The sequence below is a fragment of the Falco punctatus genome (genome assembly GCF_963210335.1).
Source record: "Falco punctatus genome assembly, chromosome: 12".
In the NCBI taxonomy this organism is placed as follows: Eukaryota; Metazoa; Chordata; class Aves; order Falconiformes; family Falconidae; genus Falco; species Falco punctatus.
In genome coordinates, this window is record NC_137592.1 from 2277018 (window position 1) to 2295470 (window position 18453).

An 18453-nucleotide genomic window follows, 5' to 3' on the forward strand; every position below is an offset into this window, starting at 1 on the left:
ATAGTTTTGAAATAAAGATAAGTATTTCATATGTCACCTCTTCAAGCTCCTACTTGTCTGTCCTTGCTCAACAGCCTTTGCTGCACGTTTAAGATGTCATCTCCTCCTGTCTTGATAGTTATTTATACCATTTAGATGTGCAAAAATGCTTGATTACAATGTTCGGAAATCCTTGTGGGTGCCTAAATTAACAAAAGGAGTGCACGAACAGTGTCGTTGGCGATTTCACGTGTGTCAGTCCATTCTATTTACAGATCCGTCTCGATGCAGGTAACTGTACTGAGTGAATGCAGGTTGTGGTGCTGGTATTTGCTGGCTTTCTGACAGTTCTCAATATTCGTGTGCACTACTGGAAATGACTTCATTCCGTTCTCTTTTGCTTGCAGTCTGTGGGCCCAGTGCTGTCCTCTGATATTCCCTCTGGAACTGAATCGGAAGACGATGAGGATGGCATGAATGACATGAACGAGGAAGTGATGTCGCTAATATGGAGCGAGGATTTGAGAGTGCAGGAAGTGCGCAGGCTCCTTCAGAGTGCCAGTCCTGTACGTGTTAATGTAGTGCAGATGCCAGAAGCTAGTGACCATGAATACATAGAAGAGAAAGAAAACCGGTAAAGAGCTCTGTTTCTAGCCGTTTCTCATTAGTATTTCACTTGGGTGAAAAATTGTGTGAATATTTCTGGTGGCTTAAGGTTAAGTACATCTAGTTGAACAGTGCAATCTATTTTAGTCTGAACTGAACATTAAAGTCAGCAGACCTGAGCGAAGGACACATAGAAGAGGGCTGGATTTCATAATCCAGGTCTTTGAAGCTCAGTGTACATCAAAACTCTGCTGTATTGGAGTTGGAGGGCTCTTGGGATTGGAGCAGCATATGGGAAAGACTGTTAGTTTGAACCCCAGACAGCAGGTTGAGATCGGTTAGGGTCTGAAAGCACATTGTAGCCATTTTTTTTCCACCTAAAAAGTGTGAAATACATGCAGGACCTACTCTGTAGAGAAAATGCCTCTGTAGCAAACAAAGCAGCGTCCATCCCCTGCCTAAAACTGGGGGGCCTTTTGTTCAGGGCTGATCTTGGGTCTAAGCAAGTCTTGGGTCAGGGGACCTAATTTATTCTACAGAAAGCAAATTCACTGTCCCATCCCTCTCTTTGAAACCTCCTCTTGGAGCCATTCTGTGCCCAGTGGCCTCACAGTTGTCCCTGTCCTGCTTTTTTATTCACTTATTTTGGAGGTGTTAAAAGTATTGTCTGTATAAAACAAAAGGAAAAAGCAAAATTCGGAGCATCATTAGCATGCAGAACACTCTACAGAAATAGGAAGCTGAAGGAATGCATCAAATTATTGTCTGACCTAACAAGCTGAGTAATCTAACAAGTCTAGAAAGTGTTTCCAGAGTAAATCGTAGAGAATTGTGGTCAGCATTCTTGGAAGCACATTATTAATTCTGTACACAGGTTATTACTAGATGTGATTACTAGTCATAGCAAGATCCCATATGGCAGTCGGCTTTGTTTTGCTTTCTCCTTTCACCTTGTTTCCGCTATGGCTGCTAGATTGTTCGTAGCACAGATTTATTTAGCTAGCACCTAACTTAAAGGGAAAAATAGTGGGAAGTTTCAACATTACGTCAGCTAAAGTGTGTCTTTGAGATTAATCTTGTAAGAGCCAGAGATTTGGTTCAGAAGTTTTGCTTACTGAAAAACGAAAGACAACATGCTATCTCATAGCTGGGGAAAAAAAATGGTCTGTCCAGTGCTTGTTGTCTGTGGGTTCATTTTATATCACGTATTTGGAAAAATATTGCCTATCAAGCAATTGGATTGGTTTTGCCTTCATCTTCCCAACAGGCTTTTGCAGCTGTGCCAGCGAACCATGGCACTACCTGTTGGGCGAGGAATGTTCACTTTGTTCTCGTACCATCCCGTTCCAACGGAGCAGTTGCCTATCCCTAAGCTGAATCTAACTGGTATGTTGGCCAGTATTTTCTTCCGAAGAAATTCAGTATTTAATAGAATGTGATGGAGCGAAATTGTTATCCCACTTCTTTCTGAACTTCATGTAATTTTTGTAGTATGTTGTGTGTCTTTTTCTAAAGAGTTATGTAGCTTGAGTGTGCTTTTTGTGAAGTAGCAGCTCGTTTTGGGTTTGAATCTGCCACCTACCAGTTTTGTCTGGGATGGTCAAGGCCGGTGTTATCAAACACCGAGACCTTGTATCAGGTACATTCTGAGAAGCAGAGAGAAGTGAGGGCATGTCGGGGTCATACAGCACACAGATACTGCAAAGTCCGCGTTGCTGGTTTATCTACTATCTTGTGCTTCTATCTTCTGTCATCCCTGAAGACAGCCGAGGCTGACTCAGAACAGAAGTGTGACCTAGCGTGCTGCCAGTGTTTATTCACTTGGCACCCTGCTGAAGCTGAGGAATGTTTCTGAAGCAGTTTGGATTTACCTGATGACTTTTAATGATTCTCTCACTGGCAGGCCGTGCTCCTCCTAGGAACACTACTGTTGATCTGAACAGTGGGAATATCGATGTGCCTCCTAACATGGCTTGCTGGGCCAGCTTTCACAACGGGGTGGCTGCCGGCCTGAAGATAGCACCTGCCTCACAGATAGACTCTGCTTGGATTGTCTATAACAAGCCCAAAATTGCTGAACTAGCAAATGAATATGCAGGGTTCCTCATGGCTCTGGGTCTCAACGGGCATCTCACAAAACTTGCCACGCTCAATATACACGACTACTTAACAAAGGTGAGGGCTTATTGCAGAGGCAACAGAGAGAAGTATCTATAGGACTTGAATTCTTGAAACGAGAGTCAACAGATTCCTTTAAGACGCTGAATTGCACGTGTGTGGGAGAATATCAGAGGCACTTCATTAATGTTAGTAGTGCAGGACTTTGTTTCTGTTTAAAAGATTTTCAGCAGTTTTATCACTGTATCTTCCTATACTGTGCACAGCTCACTGAGATAAGTGAATGGAACACTGGGACAGGTTTTCCTTTTCTGAACACATCTGCTTTCTTTGGTTACTGATATTTGCCTCCTTTCTCAGGGCCATGAGATGACAAGTATTGGACTGTTGCTTGGCGTTTCTGCTGCCAAGTTGGGCACAATGGATATGGCTATTACGCGCCTCTTGAGCATCCACATACCTGCCCTCCTGCCCCCAACTTCAACAGAGCTGGATGTTCCCCACAATGTGCAGGTGGCTGCTGTGATAGGAATAGGCCTGGTCTATCAGGGCACTGCTCACAGGCACACAGCTGAGGTTCTGCTGGCTGAAATAGGTAGGTGCTAACACTGGAAAAAATGGGATTGTGGACTGGGAGAGTCACAACATATGAATGATGGGCACAGTGCATCAGGGAGCTGAGACTTTTTAACATTTCTATTAACTGTACATCTCCCACCACAATATTCACCTCTTGTTTTCCAAAATTTACTTTCTGTTTTCAGAGGAAAAGAAGTTACTGTGAACTGTTGTTTGCATAACACAGAACAACCATTTAATTCAGTAGAAGAAACATAGTAGCATCACTGCTGGACCTAGATACCTTTGTCATCTGGAGGTTTTGTCTGCTAAGAGCTAGTCTGAGGTTTCTGGGGTTGCCAGCTACTTGGTAAAAGGACTGCTGTAACTACATGTTCCTCCTGACCCAGATGCCATATCTGCAGAGATCCTGACTCTCTACAGCTTTTGGGCAGATCTGTTGCACACTGTATACTCAGTGCTTCTGATGCTTCCTAGACATTTTTTGTTTTTCACGTCTCCATGAGGTAGTTGCCACTGTAGAAACTAGAGACTGAGGCACTGCGTGGGTAAAAAATGCTTTCCTCTTGCAAGGACAGTCTTTTTGGCTCCCTAGGTTGGTGGAAGTACAGCCATCGTGTTGTCAATTCTCCTGTTCTGAATTTTGTTTAAGGCTTTCTAAGCAGTAGCCTTTAAGAGCTGATTCTGAACAGTAGATTTCTGATCTGAATTGTCCTCATTCTGTACACAGTTGTTCTGATTTTATTTGTAACAGTTAAGTTCTTATTCGTGTTTATACGTAACCTTAGTTAAGAGACTGTGTGGTTTATTAAATAGAGAATGGGATAAATTTTAAGGGTGAAATTGTATCTGTTATGTTTCTAGTAATTTCATATACACAATCTTTTCTAGCAACAGCTTTTGAACTGTGTGACAGTATTTGGATAGGTTCAGAGGTCTTCAAGTATACGCAGTTGTGATGTGGCATTTTCACTGCGTCTCTGAACTCCAGCCATATCATTTAGCAATATATACTGCTTCTGGAGGGGTTTATCATTTGGTGATGGATGGGTTAATTACATGTAATTCCACTGAGAACTTTCCTGACTTTGAGAAGGGACAGATTTTTTTTCTGTTTGTTTGTTTCTCATTTCATTAGGAGTGTAGTGCTTAATTAAACAATGTTTACTTAGCTGAAATTTTAGAAGATTAATTTCACTGTTTTGTTTTCTCCAGGACGTCCCCCAGGACCAGAAATGGAGTACTGCACAGACAGAGAGTCCTATTCACTTGCATCTGGGCTAGCCTTAGGCATGGTTTGCCTAGGGGTAAGTACTTCTCTTCGTTTCAACTAAAAATAGTAGAAGGATTTATATAGAGAGGGTGGGTTAATAAGAGCTGTTTCATCCTTGATGCCCAATTGCCTTTGGCTGAAAGCATTTTTTTTCTTTCTCGTACATATGGAAGCCACTTCCATATTATTTCTTCTCCTCTTCATTCCTTAGCACGGCAGTAATTTGATAGGTATGTCGGACCTCAATGTTCCTGAGCAGCTTTACCAGTACATGGTTGGGGGTCACAGGCGATTCCAAGCAGGAATGCACAGAGAGAAGCACAAGTCCCCCAGTTATCAAATCAAGGTATGTGGTGATGGTGTTTGCTCATTTAAGCTGAAAATAGCAATGGTTAGAAGTCTGAGGTGTGTGTCTCGGTGCATCAAGTGACTTGGAACACATACACATCACTACATGTCGCTGCCCTCCTAGCCAGCTGCTCTGAAAGCCTGCATTGTGTTTTCACAGGAGGGAGATACCATAAATGTGGATGTGACTTGTCCGGGTGCCACACTTGCGCTTGCTATGATCTACCTAAAGACTAATAACAGGTATTAACCTTGGAATTGCTCAAACATTTTGCAGTAACTTGTGGTGACAATTTAAACTGCCGTAATGTCAGCTCTGCTTTGTGTGGGTTACTCAGTCTTGTGAGTTGCTGAAGTACGATGTGGAAACCCTGTTCCTTTACTGTGCTCTGTAGATCTATTGCCGACTGGCTTCAAGCACCAGATACCATGTATTTGCTGGACTTTGTTAAACCAGAGTTCCTTTTATTGAGGGTAAGATTTTCTTTTGTTTAATTTCTTGGTCTACTTAACGATACAAAAATACAATTTTTTTTTTTAATCCAGCCCACATGCCTATCATCAAGAATTAGCTTCTCACAAATTAATTTCACAGATAAATAAGTTAGGCCTCAGCATCTGTTAAGTACATAATGAATTTTTATTTCAGTTTACCACCTAAAGATACAGACCTTGCAAGGATTTATCTTGTGGTGTGGGTTTTTATATTTTATTTTTTTTTTTCCCCTGCAAGCAGGGTTTGAATCTCTTAAAATAAAAGCTATTTTGTAATTTCTGGTATGAAGGCTGAGAAACATTGAAAAGGTTGCTAGTGGGTAGCTGGATTGTCTGTGTTTCTGGATGTAGTTAGTACATTAAAAAATGCCGTTTGTGTAGGCTTTTCTTTCTTATGCTTTCTCATTTTTTTTTAGACCTTGGCTCGATGCCTGATTTTGTGGGATGACATCTGGCCCGATTCCAAGTGGGTTAATAGCAACGTGCCTCAGGTAGGTATTTGCATTTAATGCGTTTACTTCCCAGTTTTACACCTCGATTGTTCTGCAGGTGAACATTTCTGTATTCATGTCAGCTGCACAAGAAAATGTATGTTAATTGTGTTTGCGTGATAGAGATAACTGTTACATTGGATTCCTGGGCCGTTATGGGAGCACTGGGGATTCCCATCCCATCATGCTAGGAAGGAGGGGATTGAGGAGGGGTGCAACTGTTCAAGCCAGAAAATGGTGCCAGGGAGAGAAAGGGAACTTCTCTCCACATTGACCAAGCAAGAAGCCAGGTGCAAAACTGCTGCAAGGAGGTTTCAATTGAGCATTAGGAATAATTTTTCAACAGTGAGATCTTCCCAGATAAGTTGTATGGAATTTTTAAGACCATATAGATAGGTATCTGTCAGAAATACAGGACGTTGGTGGTCTGTATGGTCTCTAGAGGTCTCATTCTATTCTGTTTTCTTTCATATTTGAATCCATACAGTAACATCATGTTCTGCCACAATCTTGCTGTTGTTTTAGAAATCTTTAAGGGACCAGATCCAGGAGCACTGAAAGGTGTCCCTTTTGGATCAGATGTATGATGGAGCAATAGCACGTGGGGGGGGGGGGCGGGGAAAGAACAAGCCAGCTTTTTCTATGCCGGTGGAACAGACCTGTTTAGTATCACTTACGAACCCTCGATGCCCAGAGTTTCAGTTAGTTAGTCAGTTTCCCCTGGATTAATTTTTCCAACTCTTATGTTTTTTATAGATCATAAGAGAGAACAGTATATCTCTTCATGCAACGGAGCTGCCTTCATCTGAAGACTTGAGTTTAGAAACACTGGCGTAAGTAACATGTAAAAAAATTCTTCCTCTGAAAAATGCAGCTGAACTATTTTTAGAGAGATACCAGGGTGCACAAAAACCTCTCCCTTGATATTTACGGAATTTTACTCTCTGTTTTCTGTAAAGGGTAAGTCTGTCTTTTTAATTTTCCCTTTTTTTAATTATAAAGGAGTTTGTGATGCATATTCAGATGAGGAAAAGAAACATTTAGTCATTTCCTGTTTATGTTGCTTATTAGGCAAGCTCATGTCTACATCATTGCTGGAGCATGTTTGTCACTGGGATTTCGATTTGCTGGTTCAGAAAATCTGGCAGCATTTAAATGCCTGGTAAGAGGCTTTTAATTTTTTTCCTTTTAATTTCCATAGAGCTATAACTTATCTTTTGTATCTATATTTAGTATGCATTTCTTTTCTTTCCAGTACAAATATGCAACAGACTTCCTGAAATGTTTGTCAGCACCAACAGCTTCAATAGTAAGTTTTTTTCTAGTTTTCTCTCAATGAAAAGGAGGCTTTGTTGTGTAACGTACTTTGATAACCTTCACCAAAACCTTAATGGAAATAAAACCATTCCTTTTACTTTTCTATATTACGTTTTACATTTTATTACTATTTAGAATGTGGCAGAGCTGTGGCAGAGCTGAGAATCATTTTTAAGGACTTTGCTGGTTCTCCCCTCTCCCTCTTTCTGTGGAATGTGGTTTTTGAACTCTGGGGTAGAAAGCAGCACATTAGACTGACGTGTGTTTGACCACAGAAGTGTAATAGTGCTTTCCCTATTCTACTTGAAGACAGGTCACTATAATCTCGAAACATGTTTGAGCGTCTTGCTGCTTTCTCTCGCAATGGTGATGGCCGGCTCTGGAAACCTGAAAGTCCTTCAGCTTTGCCGTTTCATGCACAAGAAGACAGGTGGAGAGATGAACTATGGGTTCCACCTGGCTCACCACATGGCTTTGGGGCTCCTCTTTCTGGGAGGAGGAAGGTAACTTGCCATTTCCAAAGACAGGTGTTTTCTTTTTTTCTTCTTTCGCCTCACCTGCAAAAGCTGGAGCAGTGTGCGGTTTACTTGATTTTTTTGTTTATTTACTTTTTATGTAACATATGGATGCATACAGCCCTCTTCTATTGCAAATGAAAGTCCTGTTGCCTTCTAGATACTGCATTACTTAAATGCCATGGGAATGTTTCTGGGTTGTGTTTATTTTGACTGCTGTAAATTACTTGCCTGGCTTTGCTACTTTCCTTCCCTGGAACACCAAAATGTTTTGAGCACCTGTGCTAGTGGCCAGTGTCTGTTTGCACAGAAACTAATGTATAATGTTTTTCTACAGATACTCACTGAGCACTTCAAATTCTTCAATTGCTGCTCTCCTTTGTGCTCTGTACCCTCACTTCCCTGTTCACAGCACAGACAATCGGTAAGGGTTTGCTAGGGTTCATATTTCCTTAAGCTAAATCTTCCTCCTACAAAAGATGTGATCTAGAGACAAATGCTCTAAAATTTTTACCTAGGTGCTCTGTAAATAAATTTTTTTGCTTTTTTTTAAAAAAAAAAAAAAACAACAAAAAAAAAACCAAAATAGAAGAAGTAAGTGAAGATACAAGATGAAGGTAGAGGTCTTTGAACAGTGAGGGAATGCACACAGGCTTGCTGAGGCTTTATGCTGCATTCCTGTGACTTGAACGTTGCCGTTCGCTCAGCTGAAAAGATTTTCATGCAAGATCTGTGCGTTTGTGACTCTCTACCGGTTTTAGTTAAGATTCATTAAGTCCTATTCTGTTAGCTAACCCATACGTGTAAAAAAAAAAAAAAAATCAACAACAACAAACCAAAAAACTACTACATTACTACAAATTTCTCTTTCGTTTAACAACACAGCTGTATCTGGCTATCGAGCTGTGTGTGCTTAGGTATTTGGGGATTATTCCCGACCTGTACTGCACGGTGCTGAATCCTTTATTCACACACACAGGTACCACCTGCAGGCTTTGCGTCATCTGTACGTGCTGGCAGCAGAACCAAGGCTCCTGACACCTGTTGATGTGGATTCAAACACTCCTTGTTACGCGCTGATAGAGGTTACATATAAGGTAATGTGTCTGGGAGGCAATAAGGAGCAAAGGCCTTTGAGAAGGTGTGGGAGACAGCTGAAGACTCTGATGTACCAAAGATACACTATTTTCATTGTTGTGGCCAGCAGTCTTGGGTTTGTTTTCAAGTTGTGGTGGAGACAACCTGAATTCTACGCAAATAATTGAAGGGTTGTGCTCGACCCACTCAAACCTTACATGTGCTTTGATGTCACCTTGAGAGCAGAATACAGGACAAGTTTCAGTCAAGTGTGTAATGACTGAGCCAGGGTCATAGTCCTCTTTCTGAAGAGGAAGGACTTTCAAAGGCACAGAGGTGGTTGGAACCATCTGTGGTTTTAAAAGCCTTCTCCTAATTCTTCTGAAACGGACAACTTCGTGTTTCTCCTTGGTGCTTGCATTATGTACCTTTTGGGGAAGATCCTTTCTGCAGGGTTTATTTTGTACAGGCTTATGTGAGATAGGTGATGCTCATGGAAGCACTAAAGAAAGGATTCTTGGGATTTCAGGGGAGAAGAGATGCAGCATGGATCCCTTGTGGTTCTGCCAAAGAGTTCTGTGTGATTGTGAAATAGTTTACTTCTCAAACCTTCAGATTTCAGTTGAAACATGCCTGACTTGTGCAGTGTTATGTGTTGATCCATCCATGGGAAATACACCTTTAATTTAGGCTTGCATTTTCCTGGCATTAAAGGCAATGCCGAGTCATGTGTTTACTCAAACTTAGGAACAGAAACTGACTGACTTGTGCCAATGGAGCTGTTATAAATGAGATGCAAATTTCCTTTCTTTTCACACAAAAATGAGCTTTGCTAATACATGAATGCTGGTGGCATTTTGAAGGGCACACAGTGGTATGCAGAAACCACCGAGGAGCTGATGGCACCCACACTTCTTCCAGAGCTTCACTTACTGAAGCAGGTAAAGGAAGTCTCCCATTTTAATGAAGAATCTAATCACCCGGTTTTTGTGTCGCAAACAGTGCAAAAACAGAGACTTAGTGACTTTTCACTGATTCCCTGGCCACCCTTAGCCAGACCTGCGACAACATTGTCCCATAGTAATGGCTCCAAAGACAATTCTGTCACTATGGAGCACGTGTTAAATAATACCACATGCTTCTGTTTGGTCTTGATCATAATGCTTTCAAGATCTGATGCAGCAGGGAGTTCCCTGTGCCAAAAAGCTTTGCTGTAGGAGACACAAAGCTAGGTGCTCTTCCTTCAGTTTTCTGGGTGGGTAGCACTGTAAAAGGGCACATGTTCTTGTAAGGGCCCAGAAAGAACTGTAGGCCTGTGTAGAAAACTCCTAATTTGATAATTCTGGTTATATCTAGTAATAAAAATGCTTATATTGACAGATCAGAGTGAAGGGACCACGGTACTGGGAATTATTGATAGATTTAAGCAAGGGAACAAATCATCTAAAGTAAGTATTCTTTATAATACTTAACTGAATAACGACTTTGTAATATTATTTTATTTTATTAAAAAAAAAAACAACTCCTGCACTTGTAACACCTACGGTTTGGAAAGAAGTCTGGGTTTGATCAGTTCGCTGTTGTGCATTTGACAGCACTTTAGGGTGAAGAAAGAAACTGTGTAGTTGGTTTCACCTATTGATGTGAATAATTCATGCAAAAACAGGGCAGGGGAAAACCTGATAGTAAAAACCGCAGATATTGGCAGTGGGATTGAGCAGTACCAGAAACTATCTAAACTCATGGTTTTAGTTTAGTTTTGAGTTGATGTGATGTCATGTTTCCCAGACTGTTGATACAGTAGTTAGCTAACTGTTACTGCTTTGTGAAATACTATTTTTCTCATGTTACGTGAAGTATACAAAGTACCACTTACTGCATTTTAACTCTGCGCCGGGCAACTGTGAAAAACAGAAATCTTACCGGAATACAGTATCTGTGGGTAAAATCATTCTCATCTTTGCATTTAACAGCCTACAGTGTCACTTGTTGCTGTGAGTAGTTCAGAAGAAGCCAGCTGCATCTTTCACCAGTAACATGTGTTTTCTAGTTCATTTAAATGCCGCTATTGAGATTAAATTAGGCACTACAATGCACCTTCTATTGTTCCGTGCCTTTAAAGATAACAGGACTGAGGCAGAGTGCAGATTCCTGCGGATCAGGAGGCACGTGCTGATGCATCTACCGCACCAGAACTGGCAGAGGCCAGCTTTGCTGTCTGGTGTTGAGCCTTTACCACACTTGAGCACTTGTTTGTCCAAAAGAGCCTTCCTGTGCTGCCACAGCAGAAACCAGCGTGGGTGACTGAGGAACTTGCTGCCTTTGGGACCTACCTATTCTCTCGGTCTCCAGATGCTTTGAATCTGGCAGCTCTCATGTCACAACATCTTGTCCTTAGCCCTTCAGAATGGTAGGGACCTGGCTGGCAGTGTTCTGGAGATAAATACACGTGTGAGAAACAATTTTCCCCTATCTTACTACATGTGAATTGCTGCTATATTGTTATGCTAGGGAGTTAGTTTCAATACATATAATTTAGTTACTTTAAGGATGCTGGGTGCCTACAGTTAATGGTGCAGCTGATACTCTGAGTCAGGTAAACATGCAGCTGCTTTGCAATAGTGTAATTTTGAACTGCTGCACACTTCTGGTTTTAGGCTTGGTCAGGAATAACAGAGGTTTGTTGGGTTTGTGTCTCTTTACACGGAGAAAGGCCCATCACAGCATGCCTTTAAAGTTGTGAATACCAACTTGCGTGGTTTTCCTTGGTGCTGGGAGCTTATCCTAGAGGAGTCTAACAAGAACCTGCAGTAGCTTCAGGAAGCTGTATTCCTTATATCAGTAGGGCTCTGTCCCTTTTTCATCATCATTGCCTGCCATCTCATCACCGTTTGATAGCAGCCTGCCCTGAAAATATCAAGATTCCTATCTATATGCAAGTGGGGCAGGGTTTAAATCATCAGGACAAAGCCTAAACAGGGATATTGGCGCATACGGGCTGTTGGAGTTCACGTTTTCTTTACAGGTCTGCCTCACTGTGTGTATGTATCAATTTAAAGTAAGCACCATTGTTATTTTAGATCAATTCTTTCAAGGGGTGGTGTCTTGTACGTGAAACTGAGAGCTGGGCAGCTCTCCTACAAGGAGGACCCGATGGGCTGGCGCAGTCTCTTAGCACAGACCGTTACTCACCGAACCTCTGAAGCTCGGGCATTCAAGGTATTGCTCCCAAACTAGTTTCCTGTCAGGAATTCTGTCTGCTGAGGGAAGCACAGCAGGTCATGCTGTGTTTACTTACTTCCAGCACCTAGCTCTGCCGCATGGTTATGAGTACTGAAGTTACTTGCTTTGCCTGGGGGAGAGGAAGTCTGGCAGCTTTCAGAGGGCACGCAGCGAGCTCAAGCTAAGAGCAGCTACGTGAATGTACGCTTGTCATGGGCAGACACGTTGGATGCATTTTGCCCATGATGTGCTTTGTGTAGGTTACAGTCGTCTTACTTGTGTGTTGGGGAAGGAAGGACTGGGTATAAACTGCTATTACATTTGTGCAGTAAACCAAAAAAGTTCATTTTAAGAGTGTGTTTTAATCTGTTTTCTAGCCAGAAGCAATTTCAGCCTTCACTTCTGATCCTGCTCTGTTTTCATTCGCTGATTATTTTTGCAAACCAACTGTGAACATGGGCCAGGTATGATGGCTAGATGTGGACTAGCATGGTTTCTTGGTTGTATGTATAAAAGGTGGGGAAAAACCTACGTTAAACAGAGGAACAGAATTCAGTCCTTCAAATAGTGGGGACAGGGAAATATTCTAAGGGTTGTTTTGTAATGCAAAGGTGTAAAACAGCATTGACCCTGTACATTTCGTTGGTTTTGTTTGCATTCTTTTGGTTTGGTGTGGGTTTTTTCCCATTTAGTTACATCACAGTTGCTGCTAGTTGTGTACACCGGTTGTATTCATTGTAGACTGTGTTTAACAAATACTGAGAGCCCTGTTCAGTCTCCTGAAGCAATTAGGTGAATTAGGGTGTTTTGCACTGTATTTCTTTGCATGAAATGACTTAAGAGAGGGAGTAAAATACAGCTGTATTATGCGTAGTTTTCATAAGCCCAAGAATGAAAGCAAGCTGTGTAGCATTGTTAGCTATCATTAATTTATGTAATGTCAGTGCATGGGTTAACTTTAATGGAAGGAAATGTGAGCAATGCAAGAACCTGAAATAAATTGTACCTAACATGTGTGCTTTGTTAAACATGTGTCTTTTATCAGAAACAGGAAATCCTGGATCTTTTCTCTTCAATTCTTTATGAGTGTGTTACCCAAGAAAATCCAGAGATGCTGCCCACATACATAGCAATAGATCAGGTGGAGTAAACGCTTTTTTCTTTTTTTTTTTTTTTTTCTTTATGCTTTGGCAACAGGTATTGTTCATTGCACGTGCTTTTATGGTGAACAGAAAGGAAGGACACATATTAGTAAGGCTACAGGGAGGTGGCAGAGATTTTAAAAGCAAATTGGAAAATAGTCTAATGAAAACTGAAATTACTCAAGAAACATTAGCTGGCAGTTTTTCTCAGTAGGTGCTCGGAAGGGCAGCCCTTGGCAAGGCGGGGCTTGAAGATTCATTTACTTCATGCTTGTGACAGCAACGTTTCTTTCCTCCTCCAGTTCACATTCTCACAGTCACTTTGTATTTCCCCTCTGCTAGGCTGTGAGGAGATTAGAAAGAAGAGAAATGTCAGAGACGTTTGAGCTGTGGCAGATAAAGCTGGTGCTAGAATTTTTCAGTTCCAGAAGTCACCAGGAAAGGATGAGCAGGAATCCAAACCGAGGACTCTTCATGAACTCTGAATTTCTGCCTGTGATGAAATGCACTATAGATAATACTTTGGATCAGTGGCTTCAAGGTATAGAGAAGATAACTTGAATCCTACGGCCGTGATCTCAGTTTAGCCTTCTTGCTGATCTGGGTTGACTTTTGTCTCAAATGTACTGAAAGATGGTAACCGAAGGGAAAGCACTTGTATGTTGTCATGAAACAACGTGTTTTGAGCGTAGTGCATTCCATGTGAAACATTCACTGTTTGACTGTATTGGTGGGAAGTTTAGTTGATGCGGAAGGTTATCTTTCCTAGAGAAAATGCTTTCCTAACGTCACACTGGGAGAATTTTCTAGGAGCAAAAGTGAGGGGTGACCACAGCAGGGAACAGGGTGTAGGGTGGCCATGGCAGAAAGAAGATTTGCAAACGAACCCCTAGCCCACCTTCTGTGGGGAGACGGAGATTTTTCAGCGGGCTTTTTCTGTGAAAATACTGTTGGTCGTGTCTTTCTGTTTCCTCCCACAAATGCTCCCTAAATTTCATCAGTGTGTCTTACGTATTGCAGCTGGAGGGGATGTCTCTCTGCATTCCTACCTAAGTGGGCAGCCCACGGAGGAATCTCAGCTGAGCATGCTGGCTTGCTTCCTGATTTACCACTCGGTCCCGACACCAGGTCAGCTGGCAGCTGGAGGCTTGGAAGGTAAGGCTGGAGTACCGGGCAGCGCTCTGAATTGTGTGGAGACACGGTTCTGGCTTGGCCCTGCATCCTGAGAGGAGTGTATCCTGTAGATTATGTGACAGCGTGCATTTCCTCTGAAAGCTGTTCCGTCCATTTTTATTCTTTGTTAATTGTCTCAAGTCTAGACAGAAAAGGTAGAAACTTTAAGCAGGATTAAAGAAGCCAGAATAAGCCTATATAAAAAAAAGTCTTAGTTTCTTCCAGTCCTGCAGGTAATAATGTTCTCGCAGGCAGCAGGACCAGGTAAGATGAGCTGTGACAGGGAAAAGTGTACTTGTTGGGCTAGCCATATCCCCAAGGTCCCTAAATCTTTTTCCTGTAAGTACCTAATCAGAGCAATTGCCCACTCTTCTAGGTTTCCAGCAGCGGTCAGATTTGAGTTCCAGGGAAATTCTGGGTCCTTTCACCAGGCAGCTTTTCTTGCCCTCCATCATCTCAACCTGGGGATAGACCAATCCTCCTCTGCTTGCCTATGTTTCTCAGGTTGCAAAAGAAATGCAGCTGGGCTTTGATTTGGGGAACTCCCAGGCTTGCTTACGGTTATGACACGAATGGTACCACCTCCATGGTGAGAGGAATCTGTTGCTAAAGGCTTCCCAGTGGCCGCAGCCCCCAGCCTGGGGGTCCTGTGCCAGCAGCAGCACCCTGAGCGTGCAGGCTCCCGTGTCTGGTTTTGGATGTTTTCCAGTCAGGTACCTGGGTATCTGTTGAGGTCAAAAGACCTTTATGGAACTCCTGGGTTTCTGTGTCCTCTCCAGCTGTTACACGCTTTTGTTCTGGGAGCTCCTGCTACATTAATGGAATTTGGGATTTCTTAAAATTCTAACATAAAAATTAACTTTTTCACCAGCACTGCAGCAAAATGAATAGCAGTGAGCACATCTCCAAAGATCCACTCAGAACGCTGGCGAGCTGTCCTTCTTCTGTTGACTGTTCTTTTATTGGACAAGTTATACCCACTCGTGCTCATTTTCTTCCTTTCTTTAATCTCTTTAGGAAGCACGAACTTCTCTGAGCTGCTTTCCAAGTTCAAGCAGTTGAATATGCCGGTTCGTGCGTTACTAAGGCTCGCTCCTCTGTTGCTTAGAAATCCCCAGTCCATGGTGCTGTAGGTCCATGACATTCGTTCTGTGTGCGGTTACTGACCGACAGAGCCAGCTATGTGTTGTTTCGTGCTTTTCAAAAACATACAGGTAAAACGTACTTAATTTTGTAACTTCTCAAACAACACAAACTTCAAACTTGTCCCTGGATGTGGTGACTATGACCAGGAGTTATTTATAAATTGTTACAATGAATTTAAAAAAAAAAATTGTAAAGCTGAAGTAAGAATAAATTTACTTTTGTAACTAAGGATTGTTTACAAATATGCCTTTTTGTGGAGAATTCTGAAAAAAAAACCTTGGCTGGGAACCATACGGTTTCCTTGGTTTTATAACTTTTTTGCTTGTGATGTATCTTAATCTGTTTCCACGTGGTACTGTAGATCCCAGGAGATAGGCAGCCCAGAAGACACCAGACTTGCTTTTCCTCTTGGGTCTCAGGCTGGAAGGGAAAGCAAGCCACCTACCATGCTGCTCGCGTCATGCCAAGTATGCTTTTCAAGAACTGGCATGATCTTTCAGTCTCATTCATGGGATTATTTTTTTTTGTACACTTATGGAGGAGATGTATAGTATCCTTTGAAACATACTCTGTAAGTATAAATTGCTCTCTTCCGACTCATCTGCAACATACTCGCTACTGCACTGTTTACATCTTTTCTTATTTTTTTTTCTAATCTTTGTTCTGCAATTAGTCAGTGGCTGCTGAGAAAACACCTGCCTCCACGATGTTACGTTATGTCTGGGCAAGAACTGAAACTGCTTACAGACAATTTAAATAATTGGGCATTCGTTTGTGTTTCCTTCATCTCGGCTGTGATGCCTTATGCATTTCCCCAGAGCACTGAACTTGGAGTGTGGCTGGTTCTCTATTTGTTCTGGGTGGGCCAGGCACTTAATTTTTCATTTAAAAAAAAAAAAAAAAAAGTGGAGTTACTCCAATAAAAGCAGCCAGAGGTTGAATGATTACTACTAGAAAAGCAGCCAGAGCCAAGCTGTTGGACTCTACTTTTTCTGAAGTTTCAAAATGTGATCTTATTCTGTGAGACTTGTGCTGGTCTTGGTGTCCCCTCCCCCCCCCTTTTTTTTTTTTTTTTTTTTTTTTTTTTTTTTTTTCAAACCCTCAAGTAGGGAAGCCAAAGGATTTTAGGGAGGGGACAAATGGATGGAGGAGGACAGCTAGGAGTGATTATGCAGAAAGCAAAAGTAGAAAAATTTTACAGACCTTCTAAATTTTATTGAAAAGAATGTGTATTAAATAAGGTTTTCAGTTGGTTAAGATGGCCTGAAGGAAGGACCTGAGCTCCAACCATGTGGAGCCTGTGACAAATCCCAACCCCACCCCTTTTTTATTTATTTTTTTTTAAGCTGTTCAGAGGTTGATCTCATTTCCTTGGGAACCCACATAGGAAAGTCAGTGTCTTGTTTCAGGGGAGGTTAAGTCTTTTTAACCAAGGTGATGGGCAAAGCTCCGAGCTGAAAGGCTTTGGAGCCGTAGCTGGGATGCCTGTTAGGGAGGAGCTGACACAGCTCCCTGCGTTGTGACGGGGAGTGAGCGGGTGGATTCTCTCCGCAGGCAAGAGCTGCCTCCAGTGTCCTGGGGGCGATGGGCTCCCACAGCCTGCTGCTGGCTCCAGCTCAGGGCAGGGGTGGCAAAAAAGGATGAGCCGGCACACAACAGGCTCGTGGGTGGAGCAGCGAGCGCAAGAGGCAATCAGATGTGTCCCGGGGGAAGTTCCTGTACCGTGCACAGGAGATGTCCTGGGGTGAGGGTTTGCCTCGAGATTTTTGGAAAGGGAGCACGTTGCAGTGCCTCTCTGACACTTGGAGCACAGAGACATTGCAGTTTAGGTTGTGGGATTTTTTTAAAAAAACAAAAAGAACTCTTACTCGGAAAGTGCCATTTTTGTTACGTGAATTAAACAGATCTGTTGACAAGTGAGGAGAACCTGTGGTCCTGGCCGCTCCTTCCCCAGGATGGCAGTTCGGGCCGGGCTCAGGGCTGTGCACACTCCCTTGCAGCTCGGGGAAGTGTTTTTCTTCCTCCTAAATTGAGGAAATGTGAAGCATTAAGCACTCACTTCCCAAAACGAATGTAACTGTGCTTTCCCCAGCTCTCCACCCCTCACTTTTCTGAGGACAAATGTATTTCAGCTTCCTAAAGCTGCCCTCCCCGCCCCCCCCCCCCCCCCCCAAACATGCATCGTGCAGGTTTATCTGTTACTTTTCTGCCCTGTGCATGCTGCAGGAGGAAGAGCAGAAAATGCTAATGCTGGATATTGAGTGAAAAGCTGAGAAACCTGGACTGAAGGGTGGTGTGCTCATGCCTCACTCCCCTGCATAAATGGGGTTTTGTCCTGAGTTCAGAGGAGTTCTGGACAGCAGTCTGGTGCCAGGGGGCTGTGGTCTGGCTGCCATGAGCCTAACGCTGCCTGGTGGCTTGGCGAGCTGGAAGATGAAGATGCATTTGACCACAGACAAAATGGACAAGTAAAGCAGGCTTTATGCAAGCCCCTGCAAGGGGGTGCAAAGTGCAGCTTCTCTGGGGCTGGAGGAAGCACCTCCCCGTGCAGCCAGGGGTGGGATGCTCACAGGTCCAGCCTGACGCCAGGAGCACAGCGTGCCCCGGGCAGGGCTCTACCCCGCCTGCCACGGCCGGGGCCTTGGGTAGGAAGGAGAGTGTGTGGGTGTGCGAGTGCGTGTGTGCATGAGCCTCTCGAGCTGCATGAGGTCAGGAGCCGAGAGGCTTCCTGTTTCCTTTTTAAGGTTTAACAGAATTTGAAAGCAGCCGCCGCCACGACCTGGACCAATGATCTGGGCAGAGCAGCGGGGGAGTTTCACCTCGGGGTGCCTGGCGCCCGTTACAAATGCCAGCTCCGCTCTCCCAGCCCCACGTGGAGCCCCCAGCTCCCTCCAGCCCTGGGGGGCTGCCTCAGCCCCGGGCTCCCCCGGCCTGCCAGGGTAAGGTGCTGTTTACTGCTGCGGGCAAGGCTT

The 18453-nt window shown here is 43.2% G+C and overlaps 1 protein-coding gene across 5 annotated transcripts in view; it reads left to right on the forward strand.

The window, feature by feature from the left end:
• The window catches only part of ANAPC1 (anaphase promoting complex subunit 1), a 60295-nt gene that overhangs the window by 18007 nt on the left and 23835 nt on the right, over positions 1–18453 (forward strand). For 4 of the 5 annotated variants that reach the window (XM_080408358.1, XM_080408359.1, XM_080408361.1 and 1 more), the window contains exons 25-47: positions 387–613; positions 1853–1971; positions 2489–2760; positions 3064–3298; positions 4498–4589; positions 4767–4901; positions 5064–5146; positions 5299–5377; positions 5815–5889; positions 6646–6722; positions 6961–7051; positions 7145–7198; positions 7516–7709; positions 8059–8145; positions 8701–8818; positions 9662–9739; positions 10179–10246; positions 11879–12017; positions 12398–12484; positions 13066–13161; positions 13505–13703; positions 14183–14317; positions 15353–18420. In XM_080408358.1, coding sequence (XP_080264484.1) covers positions 387–613; positions 1853–1971; positions 2489–2760; positions 3064–3298; positions 4498–4589; positions 4767–4901; positions 5064–5146; positions 5299–5377; positions 5815–5889; positions 6646–6722; positions 6961–7051; positions 7145–7198; positions 7516–7709; positions 8059–8145; positions 8701–8818; positions 9662–9739; positions 10179–10246; positions 11879–12017; positions 12398–12484; positions 13066–13161; positions 13505–13703; positions 14183–14317; positions 15353–15468 — 2856 coding nt within the window. In that variant the 3' untranslated portion in view covers positions 15469–18420. Of the gene's footprint in view, positions 1–386; positions 614–1852; positions 1972–2488; positions 2761–3063; positions 3299–4497; positions 4590–4766; positions 4902–5063; positions 5147–5298; positions 5378–5814; positions 5890–6645; positions 6723–6960; positions 7052–7144; positions 7199–7515; positions 7710–8058; positions 8146–8700; positions 8819–9661; positions 9740–10178; positions 10247–11878; positions 12018–12397; positions 12485–13065; positions 13162–13504; positions 13704–14182; positions 14318–15352; positions 18421–18453 lie in introns of those variants that run through there. The other variant, XM_080408362.1, reaches the window with a different exon arrangement.